The sequence below is a fragment of the Staurois parvus genome, unplaced genomic scaffold (assembly GCF_062004578.1).
Source record: "Staurois parvus isolate SC_StPar_1 unplaced genomic scaffold, SC_StPar_1.0 ptg001421l, whole genome shotgun sequence".
NCBI lineage: Eukaryota > Metazoa > Chordata > Amphibia > Anura > Ranidae > Staurois > Staurois parvus.
In genome coordinates, this window is record NW_028319217.1 from 84,468 (window position 1) to 104,162 (window position 19,695).

General features: G+C 50.2%; 1 protein-coding gene across 4 annotated transcripts in view; it reads right to left on the reverse strand.

Annotated features, from left to right (window-relative positions):
• Nucleotides 1-19,695, reverse strand: part of INSC (INSC spindle orientation adaptor protein) — a 232,448-nt gene that overhangs the window by 75,695 nt on the left and 137,058 nt on the right. For all 4 annotated transcript variants that reach the window (XM_089662061.1, XM_089662064.1, XM_089662060.1 and 1 more), the window contains 2 exons: nt 14,559-14,672; nt 5,910-6,035 (listed from right to left, as the gene is read on the reverse strand). In XM_089662061.1, the coding sequence (XP_089518187.1) occupies nt 5,910-6,035; nt 14,559-14,672 (240 nt within the window). The remainder of the gene's footprint in view (nt 1-5,909; nt 6,036-14,558; nt 14,673-19,695) is intronic.

Sequence of the window (19,695 nt, forward strand, 5' to 3'; positions counted from 1 at the left end):
TGCATTCTCCCAAGTTCCCTCCCTTACTTTACCTCCAATTCCATCCCATGCATTATCCCCAGCTCTCTGCTCTGCAGATCCCTCCCCTGCACTTTTCCCAGATCCCTCCCCCACATTACTCACAGTGATCTCCCTTGCATTACCTCCAGCTCCTTCTTTTGCCGTTCCCTCCCCCGCACTCCCTGTAGTTTCCTTCTGTGCATTCCAAAGCAATTTCCTCCCTCTGCACATCCTGAAGTTTCCTCCTTTACACCCCTACATACCTCCAGTTCCCTCCCCTGCACTACCCCTTGTTCACTCCTCTGCAGTTCCCTCTCCTGCACTCTTCCAAGTTCCATCCTGTACATTGGCACAAGTTCCGCCCCTTGCATTACTCCCAAATCCCTCTTCTGCATTACATCTAGTTCCCTCCTCTGCGGTTCCCTGTGCTGCATTCTCCTACGTTCTCCCAAGTTCCCTCCCCTACATTACCTCCAGTTCTATCCCCTGCATTATCCCAAGTTCCCTCCTCTGAAGATCCCTCCCCTGCACTTTTCCAAGTCCCCTCCCCTGCAATATCCCCAAAACCTTTACCTGGATATCCCACCCCTGCATTAGCCCTACTTCCCTCCCCTGCACTTTTCCCAGGTCCTTCCTTTGCCTTACCCCAAAAACCTTCTCCGGCAGTTCTCTCCCCTGCATTAGCCCTACTTCCCTCCTCTGCGGTTTCCTTCCCTGAATTCTCCCCAGTTCCCTCCCTTACATTAGTTTCATTTCCATCCCCTGCATTATCCCCAGTTCTCTCCTTTGCAGATCCCTCCCCTGCACTTTTCCCAGTTCCCTCCCCTGCAATACCACCAAAATCTTCTTCATCAGGTCCCTCCCCAGCATTAGCCCTACTTCCCTCCTCTGCGGTTTCCTTCCCTGCATTCTACCAAGTTCCCTCCCCTGAATTACTTTCAGTTCCATCCCCTGCATTATCCCCAGTTCCTCCCCTGCACTTTTTCCAGTCCCCTTCCCTGCAATACTCCCAAAACCTTCTTCATCAGGTCCCTCCCCTGCATTAGCCCTACTTCCCTCCTCTGCGGTTTCCTTCTTTGCATTCTCTTGAGTTCCCTCCCTTACATTACCTTCAGTTCCATTCCCTGCTTTATCCCCATTTCTCCCCTTTGCAGATCCCTCCCCTGCACTCTTCCCAGTTCCCTCCCCTGCACTTTTCCCAGTCCTCTTCCCTGCAATACTCCCAAAACATTCTTCATCAGGTCCCTCCCCTGCATTAGCCCCACTTCCCTCCTCTGCGGTTTCCTTCCCTGCATTCTACCAAGTTCCCTCCCCTGCATTACTTTCATTTCCATCCCCTGCATTATCCCCAGTTCCCTCCTCTGAAGATCCCTCCCCTGTACTTTTCTCAGTCCCCTCCCCTGCAATACTCCCAAAATCTGCTTCATCAGGTCCCTCCCCTGCATTAGCCCCATTTCCCTCCTCTGTAGTTTCCTTCTCTGCATTATCCCGAGTTCCCTCCCCTATGTTATCTTCAGTTCCATCCCCTGCATTATCCCCAGTTCCCTCCTCTGAAGATCCCTACCCTGCACTTTTCCCAGTTCCCTTCCCTGCAATACCCCAAAAACCTTCTCCTGCAGTTCCCACCCCTGCATTAGCCCTACTTCCCTCCCCTGCAGTTCCCTCCCCTGCATTAGCCCTACTTCCCTCCCCTGCAGTTCCCTCCCCTGCCTTAGCTCTACTTTTCTCCTCTGTGGTTTCCTTCCCTGCACTCTCCGCCTCAACACTCCGTCCAAAAAATGTCATTTCTGTTTACCAAACTGTCAATATTCCTCCATTTATACCCAAAAATCATAAAAAATCCTTTTATGAGGTTCTTCGAGGAAATGCAAACCGCCTAATAAAAATCGCAATTTCACAAAAGAGGCTTTCCACAGCAGGATATTTTCCGTCTTTATTTTATGGGATGGATTTGGCCGGAATATCTCATTACGGGTGGAGGGCAGGAAGTCTATTGTCTGCGATCCCATAAAAGAAAGATATAAAAGAAAAAATAGCCACCAAAGGAAATGTTATAAATATTTCCAGATGTGATGGACACATTGGGGACTAAGTAACACTTTTTCTTCCATACAATTTTTACTAAAGAACAAAAGAAAAAAAAAAATCAAAACTTTCCCAATATGGAAATATGAAAAATACTAAAGTAAGGAAAAATCTAACAAAATAGTAATAAAAAAAATTATTCAACAATAATAGAAGAAATAACAAAACAATAAGAAAAAGTACAATAAATACCAATAATTAAAAAAAATAACTATAAAAAAGAAATACTAAAAATGCAACAAATATTACAACAATAAAAACAAAATAATGATAAAAATAATAATAATGCAATAAATATCAAAATAATAAAATAATGATGCAAAATTAAAAAAAAATTAAATATGAAAATAAAAAATAAAATAATAATTACTAAATCTAACAAAATAGTATTAAAAAAATTCCAAAAATAATACAAAAAATATCAAACTAATAAAAAAAATAAAATAATACAATCATTCCCCAAATAATAACTAAAAAAATATTTAATAAAATAATACTAAAATAATACAATATATATATCAAAATAATTAAAATAAAATCATGATTTAAAAAATACTAAAAATAATACAATAAATATTAAAATAATAAAACTAAAATAATGATTAAAAAATATGAAAAATAAATGTGTACATCTTCCACACGAGCTTTAGCTTGTAAAGAGCAGTGTGAACAGTAAGCTTCGACAAAGCATTCGCAGAGCGTTCAGCAAGCGTTTAAAGAACCCTTCCGTTCCAGTTTGTAAATGTTGAACACAGATCCTAATGGGAGTGCTGATTGCCACTTTAAGCAAGCTGCTAGCAGGCTTCAGCAGACTTTCAACAAGCTTCAAGAAGTTCTGAAGACTGCAAGCACTTGGTTCAAAGTGGTCTCTAATGGGAGTGCTGATTGTCACTTTGAGCCAGCTGCTAGCAGGCTTCAGAACTTCTTGAAGCTTGTTGAAAGTCTGCTGAAGCCTGCTAGCAGCTTGCTTAAAGTGGCAATCAGCACTCTCATTAGGATCTGTGTTCAACATTTACAAACCGGAGCTGAAGGGCCCTTTAAACGCTTGCTGAACGCTCTGCAAATGCTTTGTCGAAGCTTACTGTTCACACTGACTTCGGGATTAAAATGACTTTGATTAGGACTGATCCTGGGAGCTTACAATCTAAGAGGGAGGGGCTGATCCTGGGAGTTTACAATCTAAGAGGGATGGGCTGATCCTGGGAGCTTACACTCTAAGAGGGAGGGGCTGATCCTGGGAGCTTACAATCTAAGAGGGAGGGGCTGATCCTGGGAGCTTACAATCTAAGAGGGAGGGGCCTGATCCTGGGAGTTTACAATCTAAGAGGGAGGGCCTAATCCTAGGACCTTACAATCTAAGAGGGAGCGGCTGATCCTGGGAGTTTACAATCTAAGAGGGAGGGGCTGATCCTGGGAGTTTACAATCTAAGAGGGAGGAGCTGATCCTGGGAGTTTACAATCTAAGAGGGAGGGGCTGATCCTGGGAGCTTACAATCTAAGAGGGAGGGGCTGATCCTGGGAGCTTACAATCTAAGAGGGAGGGGCTGATCCTGGGAGTCTACAATCTAAGAGGGAGGGGCTGATCCTGGGAGTTTACAATCTAAGAGGGAGGGGCTGATCCTGGGAGATTACAATCTAAGAGGGAACAAATAAATGCTGATTAGCAGCGCGGAGCGTCATCACAGCGCCAGGCGTTCGGTGAGGATATGAGGATAAAATGCATTATGTGGATTCACCGAGTGACCCCCGAATCCCGGCGTGATGCAAAATGCCGCCACCCCTCCTCTCTTCCCCCCGCACACCTTCCCCCCGCCCCCCGCACAACTGACATTTCCGAGCTGAGAATCCTTCCAAGGGAGATTGTTGCGTGACTCGGCGCCACAAACTCCAGTATGGAGCAACGTGAAAATCATCAGAGAAAACGGATGAAGAAATCCAAGAAAATGGAAAAACAAAACACCCAACAATACACCTATTATAACCTAAATCTTGTCTTATTATAGCCAAAGTTACAATGTGCAGTCTGATCACTGGGGGAGGGGAGACTGAGGAAATGCCTCTTCCTCCTTCTAGAAAGTTACAATGTACAGTCTGATCACTGAGGGAGGGGAGACTGAGGAAATGCCACCTCCCCCTTCTACAAAGGTACAATGTACGGTCTGATCACTGGGGGAGGGGAGACTGAGGAAACGCTTCCTCCTCCTTCTACAAAGTTACAATGTACAGTCTGATCACTTGGGGAGGGGACTGAGGAAATGCTTCCTCCTGCCTGCAGCAGACTGATGACATCATCTCATCCTAGGCAGAGTCACTGACTGAAGGCCAAGGACGACTTTTAATGATGAAGGTTGCATTCACACCTGAGCAGCACAGAAATGGGGGAAAATGCTCTAAAATGCACATTGTACCTGCGGTACCATTATCTCTTAATAGCGCCCACACGCGGGTATCAGTTGCGCATTTTGTCGCGTGTTTTCTGAGCGCTTCACCAATCGCAGTTATCCCGGTGCCAAAAATCAGTACTTGAGCTCCTTTGGTGCGTTTGCCACGAGCTTCCTATTCAAGTCAATGGGAAGTCATGTGAAAAAGGTGATGAAACGCGTTGCTCAGGTGTGAGTACCACCTATGGGCGGAGCTTACATTGAACATGCGTCGCTCAGGTGTGAATACCGCCTACAGGCGGAGCTTACATTGAACACGCGTTGCGGAGGTGTGAATACCGCCTACAGGCGGAGCTTACATTGAACACGCGTTGCGGAGGTGTGAATACCGCCTACAGGCGGAGCTTACATTGAACACGCGTTGCGGAGGTGTGAATACCGCCTACGGGCGGAGCTTACAATGAACACGTGTCGCTCAGGTGTGAGTACCACCTATAGGCGGAGCTTACATTGAACACGCGTTGCGGAGGTGTGAATACCGCCTACAGGCGGAGCTTACATTGAACACGCGTTGCGGAGGTGTGAATACCGCCTACGGGCGGAGCTTACAATGAACACGTGTCGCTCAGGTGTGAATACCGCCTATAGGCGGAGCTTACATTGAACAAGAGTCGCTCAGGTGTGAATACCGTCTACGGGCGGAGCTTACATTTGAACACGCGTCGCGGAGGTGTGAATACCGCCTACAGGCGGAGCTTACATTGAACACGCGTCGCGGAGGTGTGAATACTGCCTACGGGTGGAGCTTACATTGAACACGCGTCGCTCAGGTGCGAGTACCGCCTACAGGCGGAGCTTACATTGAACATGCGTCGCTCAGGTGTGAGTACCGCCTACAGGCGGAGCTTACATTGAACATGCGTCGCTCAGGTGTGAGTACCGCCTACAGGCGGAGCTTACATTGAACACGATGCCGTCTCTGTATATCATGACACGTGAGTCCTCACATTTCAGGCACTGGGGGCTGGTCGGGGGGGGGGCAGTGAGAAATCTAACAGGAAGATCCCAGCAGTGCATTGATGACTAGTGATAGACCAATGGCCAGGATGGATGTGAGGGGGGAGGGGGTGTCATAGAATTTTGCAGAGCTGCAGTTTCTGGATAGCGGTGTCACCCTCCTACTAAACGATATTTCCAGTTGTGTAATGTATCCAATCATGAATGAGAACAGAAATCCTCCCAGAATTCCCTTCACCATCTACTCTCTATAGGGAAGGCGGGGCTGGAGCCGAGCTTAGCTCCGCCCGGTCCCAATCACATTCCCCGACATGGCCACTAGAGGGACTTCTTAGAAAACTCTATACAAGAAAAACAAAATATGGGACAGCAAACACATACAAATGGCAGTTGGGGGCGCTGCGCACCCATCTGAGGGGACCTCACCTTCTCCAGCTGCTGGATGGCCTCCTCCATGGAGCACAGAGAGGCCAGCGTCCGCAGCGACGCCGGGTACAAGCACTTGAACTGATCCTGGCGCAGAACTTTAAACAGACCCACGACGGCCTCTTCCTGAAAAACATTTGTGGGAAATATTACCTCGTGTACATGGCGGCTTAAAAAAAATATGTATATAAATTATTACATTTAATTTTTTAAAACCCTTATTTCTTTTTTAAATCAACTTTATTGATATCAAAGGGAGGCAGACAGTAATAACGCTGCTATCCCCCCCCCCCCCAGTCAGCTCCATCTAGTGGCCATAATGGGATTTTTTTTGGTATTAAGATATTTCAGAAAAATACCACATTGTGGCCACTAGATGGAGCTAACAATCATAGGAGATAATCATATCACAGGTCATGATGTCGATCTTTTTCTTTTCTCTGTGTGATTGCTTACCAGGCAAGGACTACTCCACCTCCCATCCTTCCCTCACATATACAGTCCCTTACCAGGCAAGGACTACTCCACCCCCCATCCTCCACTCACATGTACAGTCCCTTACCATGCAAGGACTACTCCACCTCCCATCCTCCACTCACATGTACAGTCCCTTACCATGCAATGACTACTCCACCCCCCATCCTCCCCTCACATGTACAGTCCCTTACCATGCAAGGACTACTCCACCTCCCATCCTCCACTTACATGTTCAGTCCCTTACCATGCAATGACTACTCCACCCCCCATCCTCCCCTCACATGTACAGTCCCTTACTAAGCAATGACTACACCGCCCATCAGGGGCGGACTGACAACTCATGGGGCCCCCCAGGCAATAGGGGATAATGGGACCCCTGTGTCCTTGCCCAAACTCAAAAAGGCCTATGAAAAAGGTACCAGGGGCATCTCATGGGGCCCCCTACTGACCCCGGGCCTTTGGGCAGTGCCCAAGTTCCCAAATGGTCAGTCCGCCCCTGCCCCCCATCCTCCCCTCACATGTACAGTCCCTTACTAAGCAATGACTACTCCTCCCCCCATCCTCCCCTCACATGTACAGTCCCTTACTAAGCAATGACTACTCCACCTCCCATCCTCCCCTCACATGTACAGTCCCTTACTAAGCAATGACTACTCCACCCCCCATCCTCCCCTCACATGTAAAGTCCCTTACTAAGCAGTGACTACTCCACCCCCCATCCTCCACTCACATGTACAGTTCCTTACCATGCAATGACTACTCCACCCCCCATCCTCCCCTCACATGTACAGTCCCTTACCAGGCAAGGACTACTCCACCCCCCACCCTCTCACATGTACAGTCCCTTACCAGGCAAGGACTACTCCACCCCCCATCCTCCCCTCACATGTAAAGTCCCTTACTAAGCAATGACTACTACACCCCCCATCCTCCCCTCACATGTACAGTCCCTTACCAGGCAAGGACTACTCCACCTCCCATCCTCCACTCACATGTACAGCCCTTACTAAGCAATGACTACTCCTCCCCCCATCCTCCCCTCACATGTACAGTCCCTTACCATGCAATGATTACTCCTCCCCCCATCCTCCCCTCACATGTACAGTCCCTTACCATGCAATGACTACTACACCCCCCATCCTCCCCTCACATGTACAGTCCCTTATCATGCAATGACTACTCCACCTCCCATCCTCCACTCACATGTACAGTCCCTTACCAGGCAAGGACTACTCCACCCCCCATCCTCCCCTCACATGTAAAGTCCCTTACCAGGCAAGGACTACTCCACCCCCCATCCTCCCCTCACATGTAAAGTCCCTTACCATGCAATGACTACTCCACCCCTCCTCCTCTGCTCACTACACAGTATTTTTAAGAGGGTGCCACCTAGTGGCTAAACTGAGGAATGCTCTAACACCCCCTTACAAGCAGAGAGGATGACTCATCAGTATCCTGCTGCTCCTTCACTGTCCAATCAGAGCGCGGGGGCCGGGAAGTGACCAAGTTCTATGTAATTACTGGAGCAGAGAAGAGTCAGGTCAGCAGCCTGTCCCCTTCGTGTCGCATTGGATGGACAGGAATACAAACCGCTCGGCTGGCGTGCCGACTCCATGCGCGTATTTTATCTGCGTATTCAGCTTTACACCAAAAACATTTTTCCCCCCATATCTCTCTCCACGCTAAAGACGGCCCACCCACCGTCTCCGACAGACAAACCGCCAGCGCCCGATGTAGAACGCGACCCCCGGCGATGAAACGCCCCCTACGTGGGCGCACTCCCATTATTAACACAATTGACTTTTCACATCTGTAAATACCAATGTAATTAAAACTGACGAAGGAGTCAGACGCGCGGTCACGGTAGCAAAAGTCGCTGTGTGCCGGGGAGTCAGCGCTGCCTCATTATCTGACCGTCATCGCGGTCAGACGCCGCTGGCTGCAATTAGCAGGAGGTACCCGGAATGTGTCCCCGCGCCCGAGCAGAACCTCTACGCTGATTGGGCGGGAAGGCTAACCGCTGACTGACAGCGAGCGTGGCGCGGGGGGGGGGGAGGGGGAAGTGCGCGTGGAATGCGAATTGTGCAGAAAACCACACGGAGGAAACATAAGGAGGCAGCAAAAATAAACTCGATCAATCGAATTATTATTGATTGGAAATACATGAAAGAGATCAATCCTCTCGATGTGTGTGCTGCGTAATCTATACGTCTGGCAATCCATAATGGTTTGTTATATATGCAGGTTCTGCTTCCTACCTAATATGTACAGCGATCTATGCAGGTTCTGCTTCCTACCTAATATGTACAATGATCTATGCAGGTTCTGCTTCCTACCTAATATGTACAGTGATCTATGCAGGTTCTGCTTCCTACCTAATATGTACAGTGATCTATGCAGGTTCTGCTTCCTACCTAATATGTACAGCGATCTATGCAGGTTCTGCTTCCTACCTAATATGTACAGCGATCTATGCAGGTTCTGCTTCCTACCTAATATGTACAGCGATCTATGCAGATTCTACTGAAATGTCCAACATTATGTTAGTCACCTCCTGAATAAGTAATTTTATGAGTTGAATTATTTACTTTTCTTGGGATGAAAGCTGCCACAAATTCCCTACAGTGCTGACCATGCAACAAAAAGTCAAATGTTCTCTGTGGATAGGGGGAATCGGAGCTCAGAGTTCCTCTCCCTCTGCTCTGGGGTACACAGGAGTCATGGGGTGCACAGGGGTCATGGGGTGCACTGGGGTCACTAGATTACACAGGATGGTCTGGGGTACACAGGGGTCATGGGGTACACAGGGGTCATGGGGTACACAGGGGTCACTAGATTACACAGGAGTCATGGGGTACACAGGGGTCATGGGGTGCACTGGGGTCACTAGATTACACAGGAGTCATGGGGTACACAGGAGTCATGGGGTGCACAGGGGTCATGGGGTACACAGGGGTCACTAGATTACACAGGAGTCATAGGGTGCACAGGAGTCATGGGGTGCACTGGGGTCACTAGATTACACAGGATGGTCTGGGGTACACAGGGGTCATGGGGTGCACAGGGGTCATGGGGTGCACTGGGGTCACTAGATTACACAGGATGGTCTGGGGTACACAGGAGTCATGGGGTGCACAGGGGTCATGGGGTACACAGGGGTCACTAGATTACACAGGAGTCATAGGGTGCACAGGAGTCATGGGGTGCACTGGGGTCACTAGATTACACAAGATGGTCCTGGGTACACAGGAGTCATAGGGTGCACAGGGGTCATGGGGTGCACTGGGGTCACTAGATTACACAGGATGGTCTGGGGTACACAGGGGTCATGGGGTGCACTGGGGTCATGGGGTACACTGGGGTCACTAGATTACACAGGATGATCTGGGGTGCACAGGGGTCATGGGGTGCACTGGGGTCACTAGATTACACAGGAATCATGGGGTACACAGGGGTCATGGGGTGCACAGGGGTCATGGAGTGCACAGGGGTCATGGAGTGCACAGGGGTCACTAGATTACACAGGATGGTCTGGGGTGCACAGGGGTCATGGGGTGCACTGGGGTCACTAGATTACACAGGAATCATGGGGTACACAGGGGTCATGGGGTGCACAGGGGTCATGGGGTGCACAGGGGTCACTAGATGACGCACATTAGAACACACGGGGTCCCCAGAGGCTGAAACAGGGAAGCATGAAGATTGAGGTACGAGCAGCAGCTTGGATGAAGTGTGGTCATTCCTCCTTGAGCCGCGTGTCCCCTCCCAACTTCAGGTGGCACCACTCTGGAGATCTGGCTCCTGATTGGTCAGTGTTGGCACTCTGGCAGAAACCCGCCGCTAGCCACGTGGCGGAGGAGAGGTCTGATGCGGGATCCTCGGTGAGGTGAGCGTGTAGTGAGGACTTTGTGACCAAATGCTTGGGTTCTTCATTCTGCGGCCAGTACTGTGGGGAACCCGGAGCTGCACTTTCTCCAGGAACGTCATCCCCCTACTTCATGTACCTCTCCGTGGTCACGCTGTATTTCTCTGGCGCGGGTCTGTAGCGGCCTATCCCAATGTCCGGATAGTTCATCTCTATAGTAGAAATGTTACAAAGAGAATCCCGAACTGTTTATTTACCTCCGTGGCCTCTGCGCGCCCCGCGTCCACCACGCCCGCCCCGCGTCCACCACGCCCGCCACTGATCGCGCTCTATTGTGAAGAAGACATTATCACTTCTGTTTACTTTCTAATGAATGAGACAAACTTATTGACGGAGAGAAATACGAGACGTGGAACAGGATCCGGGATTCCCGTGTAACACGTGGCGGTGTCCTCCCCCCCCCCCCAAAAGTCATAACAGCCCCCCAACAGACACGACAAAGCCGGAGGTGGGCGCGGCGCCCACGGTGAGCGTTCTATTACATCCTCCATTCAGAGACGTCGGCTGTGCCAGCCGCAGACAAAGGGGCAGTATGGCGTTACCTGGGCCGCAGCGCCATTCAAAGGGCAAAATATTTACAAAGCAATTCGATCGTCTTCCGAGCGCGCTGCCAGTGCCAACAAACCGCGCAATTTCCTGTTTACCGATCGAACAGACGGCGCTTAGACTTTCCAAAGAGCCCTCGCCTAACGGACGCCGAAGCTGACGAATTTGTGGCGGTCTAAAGGCAAAACGATCGCTCGTTCCCCAGGTGGGCTGGAAGCCGACCTTCACCCTAAGGTGCACACTATAGAAACGCAGGCCAGATGCGTTCCAGTGCGTTGTTGCATGCGTGTTTTTGACGTGTTCCAGTGCGTGTTTTATGTATTCCAGTTAATTTTTTCCCCTTTTTCCTTTTCTTCAATTAAGTAGGGACATGTGCTTTCCAGTGCGTTTTTGGTGCGTTCCGGTGCATTTTTGGTGCGTTCCAGTGCATTTTTGGTGCGTTCCAGTGCATTTTTGATGCGTTTTACTGCGTTGCAGTTCTGCGCAGAAAAAATGCAGCCAGTTCTACTGTTTTCTGCATCCGGAACTGCAAGCGCTGATGTGAACTATGACATCGACCACCATATCACCGACTTTCTGTGCGTTTTGGATGCGGGAAAAAAGCAAATGAAGCGCACGGAGGGTGCACTGAACTGACGATTCACACTGAATCCAATGTTGAAATCATGTGAAGTCGCACGATGGTAAAACCGCATGTTAGTGCGACTTGCCCAACGTCCTAACTTCCTGCACAGATGTCTATGGAAGGTGCTCCTGAAATCGCAAAAAAAAAAAGCGCAGGAACATTTTTTTCCCGCAAAGTCAGAGTTGCACCAATTTGAACGGTTCCATTGCGAATAATAGGGTGCGGGTCAGGGGCGGACTGACAACTCATGGGGCCCCCGGGCAATAGGGGATCATGGGGCCCCTGTGTCCTTGCCCAAACTCAAAAAAGCCTATGAAAAAGGTACCATGGGCATCTCATGGGGCCCCTACTGACCCCGGGCCCTCGGTCAGTCCGCCCCTGGTGCGGCTTGTCATGTGATTTAAAACTGTTGAATCGTATGACGAGTTGCAACGGTGTGAACCAGGGTTAAAGGTCATGTCATTTTGCCCTGCCTAACCATCCCCCTCCCCCCCACAAAAATAAAAAAATCTGCTCCGCCCTCGACGCTGGCAACCATCTGACAACTGCGCTGTGATGACAGTTCTTAAATAGGGTGATGATGGCACAAGGGGGGCTGGATCACTCTGCCCCCTTGTGATGTCATCATGCCCTGTGATCAGGGGCTGGATCACTCTGCCCCCTTGTGATGTCATCATGCCCTGTGATCAGGGGCTGGATCACTCTGCCCCCTTGTGATGTCACCATGCCCTGTGATCAGGGGCTGGATCACTCTGCCCCCTTGTGATGTCATCATGCCCTGTGATCAGGGGCTGGATCACCCCGCCCCCTTGTGATGTCATGTCCTGTGATCAGGGGTGGATCACCCCGCCCCCTTGTGATGTCATGTCCTGTGATCAGGGGTGGATCACCCCGCCCCCTTGTGATGTCATCATGCCCTGTGATCAGGGGCTGGATCACCCCGCCCCCTTGTGATGTCATGTCCTGTGATCAGGGGCTGGATCACCCCACCCCCTCGTGATGTCATGCCCTGTGATCAGGGACTGAATCACCCCGCCCCCTCGTGATGTCATGCCCTGTGATCGGGGGCTGGATCACCCCGCCCCCTTGTGATGTCATGCCCTGTGACCAGTGGCTGGATCATCCCGCCCTCTTGAGATGTCATCATACCCTGTGAAAAGGGGCTGGATCACCCCGCCCCCTTGTGATGTCATGCCCTGTGATCGGGGGCTGGATAACCCCGCCCCCTCGTAATGTCATGCTCTGTGATCGGGGGCTGGATCACCCCGCCCCCTTGTGATGTCATGCCCTGTGATCAGAGGCTGGATCACCCCACCCCCTTGTGATGTCATCATGCCCTGTGACAGATGCAATGCTTTGGCCAATCAGAATGCACTGTCAGGATGCAATGCATCATGGGGCGCGATGAGCGAACAGCCTGCCGAATGTATTGTCCGTGTGCTCGGTGAACACAGGAATGACCCATGTTCAAGTCGCACTCACATTCAACTTGAACACGCAGCCCATCATCACTTAGCGTGTGGTTTCCTGTGAATGCGCAAACATGGCTCTCGGGAAGCTTCAAGGGAAGAAAGCCTAAAAAGAAAACTAATGCAGCCGCCACACCTAAGGATCGGTAAATAATAAATGTTTGCTTTGGGGTTTAATACGACTTTATAGTTACTGAAATGTTCGTATTCTTCCTGAATTCTGTCGATATAACCCGCCCGGGGCGAACGTCTTCCTGCGCCAATCACACGGCAGACATCCGCCGCCATCACATGACTCTCCTCAGCTACAGATTGTTACATTTCTTCCTTCGTCTCGGCTCCCCCGGAGGATGATGAGAAATATCCGTCTGAAGACGTCTTCACACAGAGAGTTGTTCAAAGATCATTTCATTGCTGACCCCGCCGGGTATAATCTGTTTCTAAATGTTGGGTCAGCGCACTGTCGTGTCCCGCGCCGCCAAAGGCTCGCCGATCCGCTCTCCGCGGTATTACACGCTAAATCACTCAAACGCTCAGCCGCCGTCTGCAGAGAGAATGACCTTTTATTTCAGCAAGTCTCCCGCCCCATGAAGGGCTTATATCTTCACTGGATACATGCTGGGAATCTGTCCATCATCTATATCAATATATATCTACCCATCCTTCCGTCCTTCCATCTATCCGTCTATCCGTCCATCCATCCGTCTGTCCATCCATCCATCCTTCCATCCATCCATCCTTCCATCTATCCGTCTATCCGTCCATCCATCCGTCTGTCCATCCATCCATCCATCCATCCTTCCATCCATCCATCCTTCCATCTATCCGTCCACCCATCCATCCATCCATCCATCTATCCATCCAGCCGTCTATCCATCCGTCCATCCATCCGTCCATCCATCCATCTATCCGTCCATCCATCCAGCCGTCCATCCATCCATCCGTCCATCCATCCGTCCATCCATCCATCTATCCGTCCATCCATCCATCCATCCAGCCGTCCATCCATCCAGCCGTCCATCCATCCAGCTGTCCATCCATTCAGCCGTCTATCCATCCATCCATTGGTCTATCCTTCCATCCATCCATCCATCCGTCCTTCCATCCATCCTTCCTTCCATCCCTCCATCCATCCCTCCATCCGTCCATCCATCCATCCCTCCATCCGTCCATCCATCCATCCCTCCATCCGTCCATCCATCCATCTAGTTAATAACCACAAAAAGCAATCTGATACTTCCATCTCTTCAGACACCAATCTAGAAATGAATAGGATCCCAGCCCCCCCCCCCCCCCCCAGCGGCATCATTTACATTTCTTTTTTATATTATTTATATTTTTTAATGTTTTCCTAATGAAACTTCAGACAACTCCATGGGAAGCCTGTGTGTCCGGGTGACAACGCAGGAGCATAATTGGGAGGCAGGGACAGAGCGTTGTCACCCTATAACAGGAAGTGCCTCTATGGCGGGATCAGAAGGGATTATTTTATTGAAAGCTGCAGATTTGAGAAGATAATGATAATTTTGACAAGACATCTGCCCCCCCCCCCATGCAGCCTTGTGTTCAGGACGCATTTCTCAGATGAACTGATTGGCTGATCTCACCTGAGCTACCAGATGGCAGAGCCGGGCTCCTTCCTGGGTCAGACCGAACAGGCTCCGTATTGCCGATTCTACGCTGTGTATGTTGTCAGACGCTTCCAGTTGCTCCACCAGACCCTGCGGACAAAGGAGGCGACACGTTCACTAAATCCAGCTTTCTACAGGATATATACAGGAAAAAAACGAGAAAAACCTCCATATACACAATCCTCCACCCACAGTCCATCCAGAGGAAGCCCCTCCCCCAATAAAACATGATCCAATTCACTCCTATGGGGGGAAGTAACTTCTTCCCTGATCCCCCCGGGAGACAACCAGATATTCCCGGGATCACCTGCAACCAGATATTCCCGGGATCACCTGCAACCAGATATTCCCGGGATCACCTGCCACCAGATATTCCCGGGATCACCTACAACCAGATATTCCCGGGATCACCTACAACCAGATATTCCCGGGATCACCTGCAACCAGATATTCCCGGGATCACCTACAACCAGATATTCCCGGGATCAACTGCAACCAGATATTCCCGGGATCACCTACAACCAGATATTCCCGGGATCACCTACAACCAGATATTCCCGGGATCTCCTGCAACCAGATATTCCCGGGATCACCTGCAACCAGATATTCCCGGGATCACCTGCAACCAGATATTCCCGGGATCACCTACAACCAGATATTCCCGGGATCACCTGCAACCAGATATTCCCGGGATCAACTGCAACCAGACATTCCCGGGATCACCTGCAACCAGACATTCCCGGGATCACCTACAACCAGATATTCCCGGGATCACCTGCAACCAGATATTCCCGGGATCACCTACAACCAGATATTCCCGGGATCACCTACAACCAGATATTCCCGGGATCACCTACCCCTGGCGGTATTACCTATACATGTCAGTATTCAGTTATATTTTGTACATTTCGGAATACGGGACACATGCGGTTTGTTTCTTTCTGAATCGAAATTCGGACAAATTTTTTGTTATTCAAAAATTCAGATGTATCCGAATTACAATAGTAAGGAATCCAAACAATGAAACAAAATTTGAATCTGACTGGGATTCTAATGCAATTCAACTCGAATTCCAAAACAAAAACAGTAGAACATAAAAGAATAGAAAAAAAGAGAATAGAATAGAAAAAAAAAACAATAGAATAAAATAGAATGTAACCTTCTGAAATTTGAATTTCGGATAGAATAGATTACATGAGACTAGAAAAGGATGGAATAGGAAACAAAACAATAGAATAGAGTAAAGCAGAATATAATCATTTTACAGAAGTCGAATTTGGAATAGAATACATGTGAAAAGAATAGAAAATAATATAATATAATAAAATAGAGGGAACAAAATCATCTTTCAAATTCTGAATAGAATAAATTTGAATACTGATAAGAATTTTCAGAATTCAGTCGAACTGAATTAGAATCGAATTAGGAAATGAATAAAAGAAATTAATTCCAAAAGCGAATTAAACAATAGTATAGAATAAAACAGAATATAACCTTCCGAATATCAAATAGACCAAAACTATATTATCCCAAGTTTTGGTCCTGCCCTCCCAATCATGTGATTCAGGTGTTCCAATCCCCTCCCAATCATGTGATTCAGGTGTTCCAATCCCCTCCCAATCATGTGATTCGGGTGTTCCAATCCCCTCCCAATCATGTGATTCAGGTGTTCCAATCCCCTCCATATCATGTGATTCAGGTGTTCCAATCCCCTCCCAATCATGTGATACATGTGTTCCAATCCCCTCCATATCACATGATTTAGGTGTTCCAATCCCCTCCATATCACGTGATTCAGGTGTTCCAATCCCCTACATATCATGTGATTCAGGTGTTCCAATTCCCTCCCAATCATGTGATTCAGGTGTTCCAATCCCCTCCCAATCATGTGATTCAGGTGTTCCAACCCCTTCCATATCATGTGATTCAGGTGTTCCAATCCCCTCCATATCATGTGATTCAGGTGTCCCAATCCCCTCCATATCATGTGATTCAGGTGTTCCAATCCCCTCCATATCATGTGATTCAGGTGTTCCAATCCCCTCCATGGACACAGGTGTATACAATCAAGCCCCTAGGCATGCAGACGGCTTCTACAAACATTGGTGAAAGAATGGGTCGCTCTCAGGAGCTCAGTGACTCCAAGCGTGGTCCCGTGATAGGTGGCCACCTGGGCAATAAGTCCATCCGTGACATTTCCTGGCTACTAAATATTCCACGCTCAACTGTTAGTGGGATTATAACAAAGTGGAAGCAACTGGGAACAACAGCCACTCAGCCACCAAGTGGTAGGTCACGTCACATGACAGGGCGGGGTCAGCGCATGCTGAAGCGCACAGTGCGCAGAAGTCACCAACTGTCTGCAGAGTCAATAGCTAAAGACCTCCAAACTTGGTGTGGCCTTCAGATGAGCCCAACAACAGTGTGTAGAGAGCTTCATGGAATGGGTTTCCATGGCCGAGCAGCTGCATCCAAGCCTTCCATCACCAAGTGCAATGCAAAGCGTCGGATGCCGTGGTGTAAAGCACGCCGCCACTGGACTCTAGAGCAGAGGAGACGTGTCCTCTGGAGTGACCAATCACGCTTCTCTGTCTGGCAATCCGATGGCCGTGTCTGGGTTTGGTGGTTGCCAGGAGAACGGTACTTGCCTGACTGCATTGTGCCAAGTGTAAAGTTTGGTGGAGGGGGGATTATGGTGTGGGGTTGTTTTTCAGGGGTTGGGCTTGGCCCCCTAGTTCCAGTGAAGGGAACTCTTAAGGTGACATTTTGGACAATTTCATGCTCCCAACTTTGTGGGAAGAGTTTGGGGATGGCCCCTTCCTGTTCCAACATGACTGCCCACCAGTGCACAAAGCAAGGTCCATAAAGACATGGAGGAGCCAGTTTGGGGTGGAGGAACTTGACTGTCCTGCACAGAGTCCTGACCTCAACCCCATAGAACACCTTTGGGATGAATTAGGGCGGAGACTGCGAGCCAGGCCCCCTCCCCCGACATCAGTGCCTGACCTGACAAATGTGCTTCTGGAAGAATGGTCCAACCTTCCCATAGACACCCTCCTAAACCTTGTGGGGGGCCTTCCCAGAAGAGTTGAAGCTGTTATAGCTGCAAAGGGCGGGGCCAACTCAATATTGAACCCTACGGACTAAGACTGGGGGGGCCATTAAAGGTCATGTGTGTGGAAAGGGCGGGGCCAACTCAATATTGAACCCTACGGACTAAGACTGGAGGACAATTAAAGGTCATGTGTGTGGAAAGGGCGGGGTCAACTCAATATTGAACCCTACGGACTAAGACTGGGGGGCCATTAAAGGTCATGTGTGTGGAAAGGCCGGCAGCCCAATACTTGGGGCAATATAGTGTATATATGGGGGGGCGGGGACAATACTTGGGGTACACCTGTGCAAGACTGAAGGGGAGGAGCTGGTATACCTGTGCACGACTGAAGGGGAGGAGCAGGTACACCTGTGCAAGACTGAAGGGGAGGAGTCGGTACACCTGTGCAAGACTGAAAGGGAGGAGCCGAGACACCTGTGAAAGACTGAAGGGGAGGAGCTGAGAATCCTGTGAAAGACTGAAGGGGAGGAGCCGGTACACTTGCGCAAGACTGAAGGGGAGGAGCCGGTACACCTGCGCAAGACTGAAGGGGAGGAGCCGGTACACCTGTGCAAGACTGAAGGGGAGGAGCCAGTACACCTGTGCAAGACTGAAGGAGAGGAGCCTGTACACCTGTGCAAGACTGAAGGGGAGGAGCTGGAACACCTGTGCAAGACTGAAGGGGAGGAGCTGGTACACCTGTGCAAGACTGAAGGGGAGGAGCCGGTACACCTGTGCAAGACTGAAGGGGAGGAGACGGTACACCTGTGCAAGACTGAAGGGGAGGAGCAGGTACACTTGTGCAAGACTGAAGGGGAGGAGCCTGTACACCTGTGCAAGACTGAAGGGGAGGAGCCGGAACACCTGTGCAAGACTGAAGGGGAGGAGCTGGTACACCTGTGCAAGACTGAAGGGGAGGAGCCGGTACACCTGTGCAAGACTGAAGGGGAGGAGCCGGTACACCTGTGCAAGACTGAAGGGGAGGAGCCGGTATACTTGTGCAAGACTGAAGGGGAGGAGCCGGTACACCTGTGCAAGACTGAAGGGGAGGAGACGGTACACCTGTGCAAGACTGAAGGGGAGGAGCCGGTACACTTGTGCAAGACTGAAGGGGAGGAGCCTGTACACCTGTGCAAGACTGAAGGGGAGGAGCTGGAACACCTGTGCAAGACTGAAGGGGAGGAGCTGGTACACCTGTGCAAGACTGAAGGGGTGGAGACGGTACACCTGTGCAAGACTGAAGGGGAGGAGGCGGTACACTTGTGCAAGACTGAAGGGGAGGAGCCTGTACACCTGTGCAAGACTGAAGGGGAGGAGCCGGAACACCTGTGCAAGACTGAAGGGGAGGAGCTGGTACACCTGTGCAAGACTGAAGGGGAGGAGCCGGTACACTTGTGCAAGACTGAAGGGGAGGAGCCGGTACACCTGTGCAAGACTGAAGGGGAGGAGTCGGTACCCCTGTGCAAGACTGAAGGGGAGGAGCCGGTACACCTGTGCAAGACTGAAGGGGAGGAGCCGGTACACCTGTGCAAGACTGAAGGGGAGGAGCCGGTACACCTGTGCAAGACTGAAGGGGAGGAGCCGGTACACTTGTGCAAGACTGAAGGGGAGGAGCCGGTACACCTGTGCAAGACTGAAGGGGAGGAGCCGGAACACCTGTGCAAGAATGAAGGGGAGGAGCCGGAACACCTGTGCAAGAATGAAGGGGAGGAGCCGGTACACCTGTGCAAGACTGAAGGGGAGGAGCCGGTATACCTGTGCAAGACTGAAGGGGAGGAGCCGGTACACCTGTGCAAGACTGAAGGGGAGGAGCCGGTACACCTGTGCAAGACTGAATGGGAGGAGCCGGTACACCTGTGCAAGACTGAAGGGGAGGAGCCGGTACACCTGTGCAAGACTGAAGGGGAGGAGCCGGTACACCTGTGCAAGACTGAAGGGGAGGAGCCGGTACACTTGTGCAAGACTGAAGGGGAGGAGCCGGTACACCTGTGCAAGACTGAAGGGGAGGAGCCGGAACAC